The sequence below is a fragment of the Pavona decussata genome, unplaced genomic scaffold, assembly GCF_977016875.1.
Source record: "Pavona decussata unplaced genomic scaffold, jaPavDecu1.1 SCAFFOLD_563, whole genome shotgun sequence".
NCBI classification, from domain to species: domain Eukaryota; kingdom Metazoa; phylum Cnidaria; class Anthozoa; order Scleractinia; family Agariciidae; genus Pavona; species Pavona decussata.
Genome location: NW_028145845.1, coordinates 155,001 through 173,311, shown reverse-complemented (window position 1 = coordinate 173,311; position 18,311 = coordinate 155,001). Strand labels below are relative to the sequence as shown.

The following is an 18,311-nucleotide window of genomic DNA, read 5'->3' as shown; positions in this document are numbered from 1 at the left end:
AACGTAAAGACTATAACCTTCAAACTTATAGACTATAACCCTCAAACTTAAAGATTATAACCCCCAAACGTAGGGATTATAACCCCGAAACGAAAGGATTAAAACCCTTCAACGTTAGGATTATAACCCCCAAACGTAACGATTATAAACCCCAAACGTAAAGATTATAACCCCCAAACGTAAGGATTATAACCCCGAAACGTAAGTATTGTAACCCTCAAACGTAAGTACTATAACCCCCAAAAGTAAAGATTATAACCCCAAACGTAAAGATTATAACCCCTAAACGTAAGGACTCTAACCCTCAAACGTAAGGACTATAACCCCCAAACTTAAAGATTCTAACCCCCAAACGTAAAGATTAAAACCCCCAAAGGTAATGACTCTAACCCCCAAACGTAAGGACTTTAAACCCAAAACGTAAGGACTCTAACCCTCAAAACGTAAGGATTATAACCCCGAAACGTAAGGACTCTAACCCCCAAACGTAAGGATTATAACCCCCAAACGTAAGGACTCTAACCCCCAAACGTAAGAATTATAACCCCCAAACGTAAGGACTATAACCCCCAAACGTAAGGACTTTAACCCCCAAACTTAAGGATTATAGCCCCCAAACATAAGGACCCTAACCAACAAACGTAAAGATAATAACCCCCACACTTAAGGATTATAACCCTCAAACGTAAGGATTATAACCCCCAAACGTAAAGCTTATAACCCCGAAACGTAAGGATTATTACCCCAAAACGTAAGGACTTTAACCCCCAAACTTAAGGATTATAGCCCCCAAACGTAACGATTATAACCCCGAAACGTAAGGACTTTAAACCCCAAACGTAACGATTATAACCCCCAAACGTAAGGACTCTAACCTCCAAACGTTAGGTCTCTAACCCCCAAACGTAACGATTATAACCCAAAAACGTAAGGACTATAACCCCCAAACGTAAGGAGTATAACCCTCAAACGTAAGTATTATAACCCCCAAACGTAAAGATTATAACCCTGAGACGCAAGGATTATAACCCCCAAACGTAAGGACTTTAACCCCCAAACTTAGGGATTATAGCCCCCAAACGTAACGATTATAACCCCGAAACGTAAGGACATTAACCCCCAAACGTAACGATTATAACCCCCAAACGTAACGATTATAACCCCCAAACGTAAGGACTCTAACCCCAAAAACGTAGGGACTGTAACTTCCAAACGTAAGGACTCTAACCCCCAAATGTATGGACTCTAACCCCCAAACGTAACGACTCTAACCCCCAAAAGTAAGGGCTATAACCCCCAAACGTAAGGACTATATCCCCCAAACGTAAGACTTTAACCCCGAAACGTAAGAACTCTAACCCCGAAACGTAAGGACTATAACCCCCGAACGTAAGACTATAACCCCCAAACGAAGGACTCTAACCCCAAAACGTAAGGATTATAACACCTAAACGTAAGGATTATAACCCGCAAACGTAAGGACTCTAACCCCCAAACTTAAGGATTATAGCCCCCAAACGTAACGATTATAACCCCGAAACGTAAGGACATTAACCCCCAAACGTAACGATTATAACCCCCAAACGTAAAGATTATAACCCCCAAACGTAAGGACTCTAACCCCAAAAACGTAGGGACTGTAACCCCCAAACGTAAGGACTCTAACCCCCAAATGTATGGACTCTAACCCCCAAACGTAACGATTATAACCCCCAAACGTAACGATTATAACCCCCAAACGTAAGGACTCTAACCCCAAAAACGTAGGGTCTGTAACCCCCAAACGTAAGGACTCTAACCCCCAAATGTATGGACTCTAACCCCCAAACGTAACGACTCTAACCCCCAAAAGTAAGGACTATAACCCTCAAGCGTAAGGACTATATCCCCCAAACGTAAGACTTTAACCCCGAAACGTAAGAACTCTAACCCCCAAACGTAAGGATTATAACCCCTAAACGTAAGGATTATAACCCCGAAACGTAAGGACTCTAACCCCCAATAACCCCCAAAAAAGAAGAATTATAACCCCTAAACGTAAGCACTCTAACCCCCAAACGTAAGGATTATAACCCCAAAACTTAAAGACTCTAACTCCCAAACGTAAGGACTCTAACCCCCAAACGTAAAGATTAAAACCCCCAAACGTAAGGACTTTAAACCCCAAACGTAAGGACTCTAACCCTCAAAACGTAAGGATTATAACCCCGAAACGTAAGGACTCTAACCCCCAAACGTGAGGATTATAACCCCCAAACGCAAGGACTCTAACCCCCAAAACGTAAGGACTCTAACCTTCAAACGTAAATATTATAACAACCAAACGTAAGGACTCTAACACCCAAACGTAAGAACTCTAACCCCCAAGCGTAAGGACTCTAATCCCCAAACGTAAGGACTATAACCCCAAAACGTAAGGACTAAAACCAACAAAAGTAAGACTATAACCCCCAAACGAAGGACTCTAACCCCAAAACGTAAGGATTATAACACCTAAACGTAAGGATTATAACGCGCAAACGTAAGGACTCTAACCCCAAAACGTAAGGATTATAACCCCCAAACGTAAGGACTCTAACCCCCAAACGTGACGACTCTAACCCCCAAACGTAAGCACTATAAAAACCAAACGTAAGACTATAACCCCCAAACGTAAGGACTCTAACCCCCAAACGTAAGGATTATAACCCCGAAACGTAAGGATTATAACCCCCAAACGTAAGAGCAGTGTTAAAGCCTTTAGCACATTTCATTGTGTTTCGGGTATGTTTTCTCCCTCTGGTTTTTGAACGATCTTTCAGCCTCACCAATATAACTATGCCATGAACACGAAGCACAGGGTATTTTGTACACTGCATTACTAGAATCATATTTTTGGCATTGTTGTTAATACGACGGCTGGGAGATAAGGGAGGATTGAAATTTACTGACCTCCTCCATAAGCATGAGAAATCCACGTATCCGAATTAACGCGACGTTAAGTTCCTCGTGATCTTGGAATGTCTAACAATAAATGATAAACCGGTCGGCATTGCATACTAGCAATTATTCGTACCTTATATAATTGGTGCGCATAACTTCTAGCCATCAGTTCAGTTTTAAGTGTTTGTCAAACATGCTTAATTTTTTGAAAAGAAGTAAAACCCCCACGATGGACGACAGTTAATAAATGACTTTTTTTTAGAAAAAGTGGAGTGGAGCCAAGTTTCTCCTTGGTCAGGTTTTTAAAAATTATATGAGGCTCCTTGTAGAAAACAAAAGAAGATTTGTGGTACTGTTGTGAATGTGCCGCGGCAAATGTCGTATTTTTAAATATCAAAATACGGTGACTGTGCTACCAAGGTTATCTAAAGAAGTTCTATAAAGAGTTTGTTGTTGGTTTCCCCTCTACCCAAAAACCAACCTTTTTCAAATTCCAATTCGATCTGGATAGTATCTCCAATTAGTGCTCTCCGCTATATACATTGACACCTAAACAAAGTGATTTAGTTTATTTCATTGTCACAAATTTGATATAAGCCAGGAAAACGAGAACTATGCTAGCAGTTTAGTTCCGTGTTATAAATTCAAAGAAGAAACGGAACACAGTCTAGGTTTGAGCAAGTAATAAGACAGAGGATGGCGAGGGTTGAAACTGCGAACATTCCAACGTCCGCAAAAGAACAAAATGCCACACTTACCTGATGGGGAAAAAATAAGAAGGGAAAGACCAGCAATCGTACAACAAACATCTCTGATTCTCGAGAATCCCATTACCGTGTCTTGTACTTTAATCAGAAGTCGTGACACTGATTTGACTGGATAAAGAGAATAAAGCTGTTGGTAACAATCTTTCGATTTAATGCTCACCTCAGTGCAGAGGAATCCCGCCTTATATATCTTAGTGCGACCACTCATGCAAAAGATTAATATTTGTTTTCTTTAAACCCAACTGAATCTAACCACTGTTGTAATGCAAGTAACGACCACCTCTTGGAGTCCAAAGTGTCAATTCCGTCATGATCAAGGAAATCTGTTAATCGGACCATCAGGACAAAGACTGACATGGAATTGTGCCAGGTGGCTTACGTCATAAAACCATACAAACAAAAAAAACATTACTAAGAAATACTCAAAGTTATCTTTTTATAACATGTATTTAGTGACCGGTTTTCAGGTCATTTCGCCCTCTAATTTTTGCTGCCTCCCTATGCTGTTTTCCTCTCTGTGATTCTTTCCTCTTTGTAGGTCATCAGTAATCTGACCACTATGGTCGGTTGCTAGGGCTTTTCCTCCTGCAACTCTCAAAACTGAGAGTTATAGGCTATAGACAAAAGTAGAATGCATCGAATGTAACGAAACTTGGAAGGGAAGTAGGTGGATAAACTACCTAGCAACTGGTTGTTATTTCATTCTATTTGACTGAATATGTCCAAATTTGGATCAGAATTAAAATTCAGGGAAATAATATGAAAAATGCTTTATTGGTTTTCGGTATAGAATTCTATGATTTCTGGTGAAAACCTTATCTCAATCGGATAAAAAGGCGTGAAGTTACAGCTAATTAAAGAAATTCAAATTTTCCTTCACATGACCATATATGGTCAAACGTTAGGGGTATTTAAACGTGAAAAAAATAAAAAATCAAATTTGTAGTTTTTTTGACTTAGCATATGTGGTGTTATGACGCGTATTTATCACGAATTACCTCATTCTGACGTATTTTCTTATCGTTAACCTTTAAATTAAAATGCTCATAGAACCCGACTGTTCAGAAAAAAATTAAGCAAAGTGATCCAATAACCCTGTTTATAAAATCTGATACTGAACAACTGAGTACCCGGCTCACTTACTATCAATCTGTATGTCACGTTCTAAAATGTCCATACTCTTTAAATTTACTCTTTCTTTCTTTTTATCTTTCTTTCTTTCTTTCTTTCTTTCTTTCTTTCTTTCTTTCTTTCTTTCTTTCTTTCTTTCTTTCTTTCTTTCTTTCTTTCTTTCTTTCTTTCTTTCTTTCTTTCTTTTTTTCTTTCTTTTTTTCTTTCTTCTTTCCATTTCGGCGTGTTACAACGTATTCTGCACTTTGCGTGCGCTTTTGGGACTTTTTTGTTTCTATTATATGCTTTAAAATTTGTTTCTATTATACGTTTCATTCGCTTCGACTGCCATTACAAAAATTGTAGTAAATGAAGAAAAGAGCAAGTCAGCAAGTAATAATCATCGCTTTAAATGATGAGTGGCCGGCCTACAAGAGGAACAGTACAGTAGAGGGGCAGAAGACACTGAATTTGAACCCCCATTATAGGGAAAGATTAATAAAGTACACTGTGTTCACCGCCCATTGACTGTATTTTAAAACTTGCTATTTGGCAATTATCTTGATTAAAGATTAAAGAGCGAAACTTGAGTTACAATTAGGAGCCAGACACGAAGAAATGATGTGCGTTGAAGTGGAACTATAAAGAGGATTATTTCTTCTTGTTTCTTATTATTATTTATTTATTCTTTGCTGTAGATAATATACTGCTGTAAGTCGACTCAAAAGTACGAAGAAATCGTTGAGTAAGATTGAGTGATGTGCAAATGTAAGTACTTTAAACATTATTTATTTATTTATTCATTTATTTACCTATATACTGAATAAACCTTTCTCTCAAACCATTCGAAACTTAATTACAATATAAAAATAAATAGGTAAAAAAAATTTTAGCGCTAATTGACATTTTTATGGAAAAACTGAGGTCACAACTTAAAATACCTGTCTTAATGATAGAGTGCTTATCTGTTAATTTGGGTTATTTGATAATTTTTTTCCAAAGAAAATTTATTATTCTTTGTGTGGCTCAGGTAACAAATATTTTTCTCACTCGCCGTGCTCTTTTGTAAAATATAATTTGAACACAATCGAAAATAACATTCATATCTTCGTGCCGCCGTGTGATAATCTCTATGTATTTCCAGACACGTGTGTAAGCTAATACAGCCTGATCTGGTAACTGAAAAGTAAGAGGGAGCAAAAATTTCATTCCCTGGTTTTACGAAAATGCTAGCTGACATTTTTTAAAGATATATTTTCCCGTTCGAAAATAAAGGAATTAGCTTTTCAGCGTTAAGAAATTTTAGAGCTGATATTTTGCCGAAAACTTAAGATTTTCGTTGCAAGTAAATCCGAATTTCTGAGGCACTCCGAACAGATGTTCACCGAAATGAACTGTTGTGTGCCTCTGATTATAGCTTGGTGGTCGCCTCTAACTATAACAGAAAGTAGGATTATAGAGGACATGTGTGCAAAGGCCACACCTGATAAGAATCACTAATGATTCTAACACACTCACGTTCATCAGCAAAATAGATTATAGTTCTCTGCGGACAATCTCGTGATCTATTTTAAACGGGATCCTGAATTGTCCTTCGCTATTCTTTCTCTTACGCACATATTTGTTGTTGAATTTGATTAGCGTGAAGTAAAGTTTTCAGTCGCCAAAACTGGGATATCTTTTTTTTTTAATGCTTTTACTCAAATCGAAACTTAACACCTTTTCTCGCTCGCCAAATGCCCTTTGGACTATGCGACATCGAGTCATTTTCTCAAAGTGAAAACAAACCATAATCCATTTTATAGGTATAAAGGAAAGACCAAAATAATTTGTTTTGAAAGTTGCAATCATTTACATCTTCGTTATCCGGTCCGTGGCCAGCTAGGACACGGTAAGATAACTTTTGACAAAAACGGATCATTATTTTTTTGGGGGGGTTCAGTGGTCCTTAAGTGTGGCTTACTAGAAATGACTGACATAATTTCCAAAACGCTCTTGCCTGCTGTCGAATAGGATATACTTTCGATTTTAATGATCGTTAACGTCCACGAATCTAGAGTTTATTATAGAGTGCTGGTTTGCGGATTTACTGCATTTGTATTAAGTTCCTATTACAAAGAGATTTGGCTACTGAATACCTTTTGCGAGACTATAATAACAACGGTTCTGCGCAACATACCTGAAAATGCAACGCTACAAATTTGAACTGCCACCAATTTATCGTAAATCGTATGACAAGTTCAAATATCTTGGACCTCTTTTCGTTACAAATGGCCGTCTAAAACCTAAAAAAGGGGGTCCCAAAAGACAGTTTTAGAACAAGCCGACAAGCGAGTCCCGTGCGCTTTCATCTATTCATTCTTTTGTGTTGAAGGATTTTTTTTACCCATCTCTTTTCTCTTACAGTTGTCATGCGTTCTTGTCGACTATCTTGGTCTCTCAATTAACTTTTACTCTTGATCTGTTTTTCCTGGCCGAGGGAATTTAAATTCTCCTTCTCTATTACGTTTAAGACTCACGCCGGTCTTCTCGTGCGCTGACAATGACAAAACTCTCGAACTTTTTCCGGAATGCTGACTAATATGGACTCTCATACTCTCGTGCACTCAAGAATCTAAACCACCTCTGGTTTTTTCAGGCTATTTGCCATTACAGGCTGTTCGAACGAAGTGATCTTATTTGGCACCTTTTACAGAGGTAAAGGAAAGGCAATGGAGCGCTCTTATTTAATAAGCAAAACGTGGACACAGCTGGTCAATTTTCAGATGACTTAGAAAACGTTTGGTCGCTTTCTGGCTCTGATATGTTACAAAAAGTTCTTGTATTAAGCCTTTGCTTAGTTTTGTTCGTTTGGTTTTGAGAGTAGCAAGTGAAAGTTTCCGGGTATGCGCGAGCGAAGGGCACAGGTTCGCTGTGCGAGTTTGGTAGGCTGCAACTTTTAAGAACAGTACATTTCCAAGGGGAAACAATCAGCCCATAGTCCCGACAAAGAAAGACCCTTTCGTTTTTATTGTTTGCCACCAAATTTCTTTCCGCAAAAAAGTCATTGAGAGTGGCAGAAAAAAAAAGGGTCACCATTTTAGATGGCGCGGGATAAAATAAGAGGGCAAGGTGGTGAGAATTAGCATCAAACATAATTATAAGATGTCATCCATTTTCAGTTGAAAGTTGGGCGATTTTCTAAGAGGATGTATCAGATCCAGTTCTCTCCTAGAGGGGATATTTTTTCCTATTTAATCTTTAAGAAAAATGGTCCAATCAGAATGCAATATCTTAGTGCATGTCAGGAGGGATCGGACGGGAGTGTTTAACTATTGTGACGTTACGTACCTGGAACTGAAAAGGAGCAAGCGTCCATATTGTTGTAATGTTTAAGATTTAAATGTGCTGTTTACAGAAAGAAGATCAACTCTTTTGAAGCGGTAAATCGAAAGGATAAGTTCTAAGAACTATTCGACAGTTTAAATGATGGAAAATGGACAGCTCGCGGCGAAGAAATTTGACTGAGGACCAGATTGTGTTTCGCAGTGCGGAGAGGAAAGGTCAAGCTTAAGCTTAAAACATTACCTGCGCTGCCGACTTTGTCGAACTGATGCCTAAACGTCACTGGAAATCTACTTCATAAAAAAAATTAAAGGTTTGATTGTCAATTTCTACTTAAAAATTTCGTGTTCATTTAGGAAAGCTTTTTGTCTTCAACTATAATATTGTCTTCTATCTTCTGAGTCAGATAATGTAATCTGCCCCTTTTCATGAAGTTTTCCGAAAGGAATTTCCAGCATGATCTCGAATAATGTAATGCAATAGATAAATAGGAAATTTAAATAGCCCTGAACTGCACGTGAATCAGATATGTATCTGCCTCTCTCACGACGTTTTCAGAAAGAAATTTCTGGTATGAACTCAAGTACCGTAACGCAATATTTCAATTGCCAAGGGAGGCGAAGCGTACAATGGAAATAAATCAGGCACACCATCACGCGTAAATGCCAATATAGGCATCTTGTTTCTAATAGGGACCGACCTACTGAACATTTTTATATTTTCCACGAGAAAACAAGACCCAGGTCTTCCTACAAACACGCAACGAATCTAGCACCAATCAGATTGCACGATTTGAAGAATTCCGTCCAGTCACTAGCGTGCTACAGCTCCGCAGACGTTCTTTGGCTGGTCACGTCACGCACTCTTCCTTACGAGTGTCACATCACGCACTCCTCCCCACGAGTGTCACGTCACGCACTCCTCCCCACGAGTGTCACGTCACGTACTCCCCACAAGTGACATGACGAGCTTAAGAACGTTTGCACAGGAAGCTACTGGCTTGCAAACTAAGAAAAAATAAATAATTAAATAAAAAAAAAACAAACAAACAAAGTAATTCATACCCAAGCTTTTTATTTTGTTTGACCTAAGAAACTAGTTTTAGAGTATCAATTCGTAAATTTCTAGAGATCATTGTCTATCACATTATTTCTACAGACGATTGTACTAATGGTATAATATGGTACTTACTTTCTGATTGATACGTACACCTTTGCTTATGAATAATTATAGTTGAGAAATTTTAACAGATGCTATAAATTGTTTGTTTTTTCCACGAAAATTGCTAATTAAATTACACAAGTAATTACCCAATATTTCAAAAATATCATTACAGATTATCCTTTAAAGTGCCCCTAACCCTACAATTTGTTTTCTTGTGGTAGATTTCCATATCTTTCAAGAACTCATTTTCGAAAAAATTTTTGAGAAATATTGAATCCTTTTTATTTTACGAGCGCTAAAAGTTACTGAAATTTTTAAATTTTTGCGCCCTTTAAGCCCCGCTGGACAAATTTTTCTCTCGTGGGCTCATTAGGAACGAGCCAATGAGAAGCGTCCGATATTTGACACTGTGACGTAAGAAAAGGACACCAGAAGGATTCAGAAGGAATCTTATGAAGGGTATCGAATGGTCTTTGCGAGCATTTGCGAGCATGCGACCACTGTGTTTATTTTTGCGAGCACGAGCTGTTGTCAAATTTTTCTTGCGAGCAGAGAGCACTTTAGAAAATACAGATGGCGAGCAGTGAGCACTTTAGAAAAATAGAGATAGCGAGCAACGAGCACTTCGAGTACTTCGTAAATTTTCCGCGAGCTGGAATCTCTCTTTTATTAATAGGATTAACGAAATCTCGAGCAATCGAGTACATGTTAACGAGAGTGCGAGCATGCGAGGAGTTGCAAAAATTTTGCGAGCACGAGCAAGCGAGCACCCGTTTAATTTTTGCGAGCAATTCGAGCAAAGGCCAATTTTTGCGAGCACTTTTAAATTGAATGGGACCATTCGACACCCCTCTTATGCATGCTGATTCCTTTCTCTACATTTCGAGAGCTGCTGCATCCAAAAACCACACATTTTCCAACCGTTTTCTCTGTTTACAATTGAAGCATTACCGCAAATCTTCGGATATTTTTGCACGATGTCCTTTTCTTACGTCACGCTCCATCTTTGGCCGAGTGGGGGACTAATGCGAACGATAGGTGAAAATATCGACAAGACTGCCTTCACTTCTAGCGCTCGTACAAAAAAGGATTCAATATTTCTCAAAAATTTTTTCGAAAATGAGTTCTTGAAAGATATGGAAATCTACTAAAAGAAAACAAATTGAAGGGTTAGGGGCACTTTAAAATTACAAGCCGTTAGACTAGTACATGTGTTTCACGTTCGAGTATCTGTGAAACTAAAGGAATTGTTTGTTGCGAAGGTGAAATTGCTGTTGAGGCGGCCAATGTATTAATGTACAAAGGGATTAACAATGGCTCCACCACCAATAACTTCATTTTCCAGCCAACAATACCTTGTGTTTGGCTCATTAACAAGTAATACAAGAAGAAGGCTGTAAACCTTGCTTAAATACTTACCTTAAAAACAAAAAACAAAAACTTACTAAAAAGCACGTTAAACAATGTTTTGGGAAATGAAGATTTCTACATTAAATGATAAGGCAGAAATTTCCACCCCAAAATACCACGGCAATCATGGCATCCCAGCAATCATGGAAGTAAAAGGATGCTGGAAGCGAAACCGCTAACATTTTTCTGAAGAAAACGGTATAGCTCTGAATGGAGTGAAACTCGGCGACTCATTGTGCTTATTAAACATATGTCTTTGCATGTTATCTTTTCTTCTAAAGGATTTTTCGCAGAAGGAACAGAACCAACTCATGTCAACTCAGTGAAGACTTAACGTGAACTGAAAAAAAAAAAAAATCGAATGTGTCACATTTATATAGAATTAACCCCCTATTGTTTTCCCTCCTCCTCCTCCTCCTCCTCCTCCTCCTCCTCCTCCTCCTCCTCCTCCTCCTCCTCAATTCTATTGTTTTCCCTCCTCCTCAATGCTATTGTTTTCCCTCCTCCTCCTCAATTATATTGTTTTCGCTCCTCCTCCTTCTCATTTCTATTGTTTTCCCTCCTCCTCCTTCTCATTTCTATTGTTTTCCCTCCTCCTCCTTAATTCTATTGTTCTCCCTCCACTACCACCACCGCCACATTTTTATTGTTTTCCCTCCACCACTACCACCACCACATTTCCATTGTTTCACCACAATAAATGTAAGCAACTCATTCGCCTTAGCTCACTCTACAGGTATGTCTCGTGTAGTGAACAACAATCGTGGTTTTCTTCAGCTGTTAGCTCACTGTCCTGCTTATCAGCGCCAATTTCTTTTAAAGACAGCTTCTCCACAGCAACTACATCCACTAGTCCAAGTCTTATACAATATACTCAAGGGACACATTCCCATCTCCAAAGAAAATAGGCGGATGTTGCTGCCATATAAGGATGCTTTACTTAACTTGGCCAGATCAAATGTCCTTTACAAAACAAAGAAGCGAGTCCTTGTACAAGAGGGTAGTGGTTTTATTGAAAATGTATTAGCCCCTGTTATAAGTAGCTTGGGATTGCTAATGTTATAAAGGAAACCACATAGGCCTGGTGCATTTATTTTACACATTATCAAGTGACAGTAAAATAATGAAATCGATTGTAATTACTATATTGTAAAATCCAGTCCCAACGAGGTTTTTTGTAATTTATCTAGATGTTGAAAACACATTGTAATTCATTTTTAATGCGAGAATGTGATGATTAAAAATGCTTATTATTGTATGATTATTATACATAATAAATACCTAAATCAGTAATAATTAATAAAGGATGAGACATACCCATAGAGACAAAGGCAAAGAAAAATTACTACACGCTTTCTGAACAAATTTCTTCCGATTCTAAGAACAACAAGCTTTATCTAATATCTTGAGTTTCCCGTTGATAATTTTGTTAATTCGAATTTTACACTGAATTTCGAGTTCAGGGTTTCTCATAAAAAAATACCCTGAGTTTACCGCCCGGTAGGGATACTTCATATAGTGGGACAATGGGAAGCTTTTACCATCTTCGTACTTTACTGAAAGGATTGCGAAATACAAAATTTAAAAAAGTAAATTTAATTTATACCAGGTTATATTTAAAGCTAGAAGCTTCTAGGGCAGTGTAATCAAACAAACATTTAAAACAACAGAAACTCTTTAAAAATCCCAACTGGCAGGGAGGCTTACCAGTTCGCTATTTACACAGCGTGGCCGAGGATTTACACAAGGGACTAGCCCGAAAACAAATCTAGCCAGTGGTTACAGAGGGCACTTGAACCTGGAGCCTCCAGATTACGAGTCCGCGCCTCTAACCACTCGACCACGTCGCCCCTGTGAAATACTTGGAATAGTCATAAAATTGACAATGATCTGAAATGATCGCAATAAAATCCAAGTATTAGGAAATGGGGCAAAAACATGGCGCCTTGTGATATTCTTCTGGTTTTGGCTTATCTATCAGGTATCAGAAACATTACACGTTTTTTGTTTTGTGCTGGTGAAAGGGAGACCAGGGGTCCGTTTATCGATAGTTCCGGTAACTTACCGGGTCCGATAAGTATATTCTTAAACGTTTTTTTCGCCGATAACACAGCGATTACAGACATGGTAATTGGCCAATGTTTTCATGGAATTATAAGATTTTAAAATTTAGTATTCAAAGCTAACAAAAATTGACTTCTGTTAAGAAACATTTATCACTTAAGACACTTATTGGGCCCGGTAACTTACCGGGACCTTCGAGAAACTGGCCCCTATTCGGTAAAGATAAGTTGTTATATAATAATGAGCGATTGAGTCTCTGGATAAAATTTGAACCTAAAGGGAAACAATGAGGGGATTGGGCTGGAAGGGGACGAGAAGAAACGAAACGCTTGCCGGCAAGCATTCACCTTCTGCTTTCGTTCGAATTTTTGCGCAGTCAAATAGCAAAAGCCCCCAGGCGGTAAAAAGTTTTCTACGCAGGCTAGTTGACCCACCCAGTGTGAACCTCTTATTGAGTAACCCCTTCATGGATTTAGCGCAGTGTTTCGTTCATTTACGAGCTAAAGAATTTTGCTACTGAAAGATACATTGTGGACTCTGTCAAATACGCGGACCTACAGCTTTTATCCCTTCACTGCGAACAACAATTTCTCCTCCCAGTTTTGCTTCTTTGCGTGTTTCTCAAAATCCAACAAAATCTGATTTCTTAAAGGGCCAGGTAATCGCCTTTTGTTGAACTTGTTGATCATCACAAGAATCAGTGACGAATCTCCCCTGTCTACCCCCCTCTGGACGGCCATATGCAGCTCTTCCCGACAGAAGTTGCTGGCCAGGTAGTTGTCAGACAAAACAATAAGAACTTGACGGCTGCCGTACACGCTGTCCGCCATGTTTTGGACGATGGGCTTTCCTAGCTCAAAGTCCCGGGTGTGAATGCTGTAAGGTACGGAGTGTTTGTCGAGAAGAGAGATCAGATTTTCACTGATCCATGCAAAGTCCTTTGAGCTGTAACTGACAAACAGTTTGTTGTTTGTAATTTCTTCTTCTGGACAACCTGTATCGAGAAAAACAAAAACAAAAACAAAAAAATAACCAAATTATTAATGAGTTCAGTTATCACTTTAAAATCCTGTTTAATTTTGTTGTGTGCATAGCAATCTAGGCGTTGTTTGTGTTGTATTGTACTGTTAATGCGGATTTTTGAACACCTCCCTTGAAAGAAATTGGATTGAGTTTAAATATTTAAACTCGGAATAATGAGCCCTCTATGTCAGTGTCTGTCGGTGCCTGTCACCATAAGAAACATTGTACAATAGTCGTACTATCGGTCAATCGTTAAATGCCCTAATCTAAGTTCCCAGTAAGTTTTCTACACCTGCTAACAGGTGACCTTAGCGTTCTTTGCCACTCCCAAACTTTTTGTCAATCCCACTTAAACCTATTGGATCGGTTATGAAAAGACAGTTTAGACGGTGTTTAACAAAACCACGTTCTAAGCCATTTTCAATTTTGCCAACAGTCATATCTAAACATTGTTTGCTGCTGACGGTAACAAGAAGACTTACATTCCAGACTAGAAATATAATTATTGTCGTACTGTATGCGAATATGAAGTAGTTGGTTCGTTTGTTATTTATTTTATTTACTCTTTGTTATTCCTTGTAGTTAACCCTGATTACCCCACTCGCTGATACGATTAATTAATAATTAAATGTATACTGAGTCAATAATTTGTTTTTGTTGGCGGCGAAGTGTGAACCTCGGCTGCGTTTTACCCCAGAGTAAGTGCTTTGGTATCCACTGAAAATTGGTCCTTCAGAAGAGGTTACCACCCATTGTTCTCCCAGAAGGGCACCCCTCTTCTGGTCCACCCTAAATTACGCTCTAACATGGATTCCTCTTAGAGACACCGTTACTGTAGGGGCTAGGCTCTGCCATCTTTGCCATCATAGCTTTCAGTGTTTTCAGTTTTTCTTTGCTTGCCCTAGCAGCGTGTAGCATATCAGCCTTTAGTGCAACTAGAAGCTTGTTTTTAGTCGTTAGCATCAAAGTCAAAGTACATTTGAAATACTAGTTTAGTCAACACTAGGGGTTAGCCGCGTCTTAGTTTTACTTAGTCTCCCAATGTAAAGTACCAAGGCTAACCACTATTGAAAATTAATGAAAAGGCCTCACTTTTTTATTAAGAAAATGGCTAGAAGTTTCGAATGTGCGAGAACAGCAAAAAATTCTTTTTTTTTTTTAGCTTAGAGCCTACTTTTCTTTTCAATTCTAACCATTGTTTAAGAGACATGGTAATCTGTTGCAAAGTGTAACATGGTGTCAGTTCAACAAGTAAGGCTGGAGCTTAAATTGACTTAATGACCGAATCTTTGGGCTTTTAAGTCAGCGAATGGTCGCCAGCTATTGGCCACCGTCGTGAAGCACCGTATAGAATGTGGAATAGTGACCCTGCTACTCATTTGTTTATGAAAAAAACAAACGTTCTTAGCCTACGTACGTTTAAAGTTCCTGGCTGTCCGCTTTTTCTTGACGCAACGAAGCACAACTAACATGAAGAGAATCAAGACAACCCCTGCTGACAGAATAACAACAGGAAAGATCCACCTTCTTCGGCTGACTCCTGTGGAAAATATATAATAGTAATAAGATATAAACCATGGACTGTCGTATCATCTTGTGATAATAAGCTTCTTTCTTCTGACTTATTTTCTCGATTTTCGCGTAAACAGCACGTGTACCAACCACTGAGAATTCCTGAATCAGTGAAAAAGATCTGAAACAGCGGAAAATCTTGAGCAAATATAAAATAACGCTATAGACGGATTCTTCCGGCGGAGGACAGACAGAGGAAACGATAAAAAAGTAAATTAATTCGATAATTCCGATATTTTAGTTTGAATTTCACAAGCCTTGTTGAAAACGGAAATCTAAAGCCCCCGACGAAAAATTGTGAGTGGATGAATGGATGCATAATATGCACAACTTATGTTATTCCTAATATTATTTTATTTTATATTTTATCTTTTTTTGCGTCTTTCGTTTCTCCGTAAGGTTAGATTGCAACATTGATTTATTTTTTCCAGATAATCCACTGAAATTTATTAATTATGTTATTGATATAGAAGTAAACTTATTTTTGCACGAAAAGCTATCACGTAGCCTAGCTTTCGTAATTAGGTTTAAAGCAACTTGAAAATGGTCTATTAGAAACGATTCCCAGTCGATTTCGAATTCGTAGTATTTTTAACAGGATTTTGTCTAAAAGTAGTAAAACGTAAAGCCCGATTTTTAAAACGAACCATGTGCTAAAACTGCCTTGTCTTGCGCTGGTCACAATCGATTCTCCTGTCTGATGTCACAGATTACAGTTTGGCAATGACACTTTTTCTATCAATTTCGTGTTGTTTAACGTTCATTTCAGTGGTTTAAATTTGAAAATCTATTTACTATTACTAGCTACGTTATGTTTACTGTCAGTTTATGCGAAATAATCGTCTAAGCTCTACATTTATGCTACCGCCCCAAAGGTTGTGGGTTTTTAGCCGCTTCGCTCTGATATTGGATATGATTTTGCAGAACAAACATGAAAGGCCTCGGAGAACAACATACATGAAGGAATTCGTCTCTTCATCTTCAAATGAAAAAAAAAAAAAAAGACTTTGATTTCAAAAATTATCATTCGGCAATCGTTAAAAGCGTGTTTTTCCACTTCAGACACGCACACCTCATTTTTAAGCGGGCCCGAAATGGGCATGGATTTAAAAAGGCCAGGGTTGAAAGCATGGGATGAGAAAGAGATGTATAAAAGTTGCCACGGAGTAGCTCCTTAGCAGAGTCAAAGCCCTGTACTGACCTGAGTTTGACGAATAATTTGGCGGAATTGTAGTTGGAACGCCTGAAGTTGAAAGTAAACGTTACACGTTAGAAAATAATTTGAATTATTGCCCTACATATGAACATTACTTTTGGATTGCTTTACGCTTGAAGCAAGCCAGACTTGAAATGGTATACGTTCCTGCAGGTACTTCTCGACTTACAGACTCATTTAGCGTATACTGAGTTTCGTTAAGTAAGATATTTGTTGACAGTTACTAAGTGGGCTAGTCTGTATTTCAGCCAGTCAGTCAATCATTCAGCCAGGCAGTCAAACGACCGATCAACTGATCGACGGAATAATCAACTAAGTGTTGCCTCAAATGGAAACGCAAAAGAGTTTCTCACCAATTTGCCGAGGATACACATGTAACTCAATGGACGCTGAAGTATTTTTCCATTCATCCCATTCACAGAACATGTGACAGCTGTAGGTCCCCTCGTCATTATCCGTAACGTTCAGAATGGTAAGGTTGAAAGCATATTTACAATTGCTGTGAGAGTTTAATTCAGTTTTGTACTTCTCATTTGATTTCAATGGCAGTGATTTGTTATTAAAATACCATCTTAGATGGCACTCATTATCATAATCCTTTTCTGAGTCAACCAAGCACTTTAGGGTGCTGTTGGTAAAGGATGTCGCATGAGTCTCTCTAGACTCGGGCACTGGGCTGTCATCTGATGGACCTGTGTTAAGAACAATTTCAATTATTAACGTTTTGAGTTCCAAAAAAGCATACGTTAAATAAACACAAAAACAATGAAAAGAAATGAAAAATGTACTGTATCGAGCTGTTACCTTTTCAAGAATTTTAGCATTTAATTAAGCCATTTTTACACAGTGCAAGTAGATCAATCGCGCTGTACCTGACAAACTCACCCCATGAACGAGGTTAAAGGCCAGATTCACGAAACCCTTTAACTATATAAATATGTTAGGTATATTGCTTCTTAACAATGAACTTTTGTTAGTCCAACAAATGACTTTGTTCAAGCAATTAACAAATAGATTCCATTTTGCCGTGCGTCTGTACTTTGATAACGCACAGATGACGTCAAAACGTGGTGAGAACAAAGAAGTACGCTACGAGCCGCAGGCGAGTAGCGTGACTGATGTTCCCACCACGTTTTGACGTCCTCTGTGCATTATCAAAGTACAGACCCACGGCAAAGTGGAATCTATTTGTTTTATACCATAACCCAGACATTTCAACACATTTCGTAAGCGAGCATCGCGTTGCCTGAGCTGAGTCAAAAACTTTCCAGCAAACTCAGTTTTGGACTACTACACACATGCAATTGTGATCTTCTAAATTAGAGTGTAATCCGAAAGAATTTCACTAGCAAGATTTTCAAAACTAACCTTTATTCCAGAAGGAAATCCTGACACCAAAATATTACAGCATGTATGTCGCTTCACTGCGATTTGTAATCGATTACTCGCCATTACCGGATTTCTATCGGCGACATATTTCGACAAATATTTGCTTTCTTTTCACGTCACAACAAAGTTCTAGTTTTCCTATCCTGGTTGAGGCCACTCTCAACAGTCTTTTGTCCAATTTTTTATTGGACAGTTTTCCTTTCCTGAGAAAATTTGCCTGTGTTTGTCCGCTACTCGCAATAACAGTTTGCAAAACTTTGTTGACCAGTCGCTCTCGCTGGACTCTAGACTCTGATCACGTGCGCCGGTCACACCACTCGATGACGTCAATCGTGCGTCTATACTCTAAT

At 38.5% G+C, this 18,311-nt stretch overlaps 1 protein-coding gene and 1 long non-coding RNA gene across 2 annotated transcripts in view; both read right to left on the bottom strand.

Moving 5' to 3' along the window:
• Positions 1-9,352: 9,352 nt before the first annotated feature.
• Positions 9,353-18,311, bottom strand: part of LOC146449859 (uncharacterized) — a 138,307-nt gene continuing 129,348 nt past the window's right edge. The window contains exon 2 of the long non-coding RNA XR_014860489.1: positions 9,353-9,478. This is a non-coding gene — a long non-coding RNA (uncharacterized LOC146449859). The remainder of the gene's footprint in view (positions 9,479-18,311) is intronic.
• Positions 12,155-18,311, bottom strand: part of LOC146449863 (uncharacterized) — an 11,740-nt gene continuing 5,583 nt past the window's right edge. Inside the window, exons 4-7 of the mRNA XM_085101039.1 lie at positions 16,926-17,264; positions 16,558-16,599; positions 15,202-15,324; positions 12,155-13,755 (exon numbers count right to left, since the gene is read on the bottom strand). Coding sequence (XP_084957165.1) covers positions 13,325-13,755; positions 15,202-15,324; positions 16,558-16,599; positions 16,926-17,264 — 935 coding nt within the window. The 3' untranslated portion in view covers positions 12,155-13,324. The remainder of the gene's footprint in view (positions 13,756-15,201; positions 15,325-16,557; positions 16,600-16,925; positions 17,265-18,311) is intronic.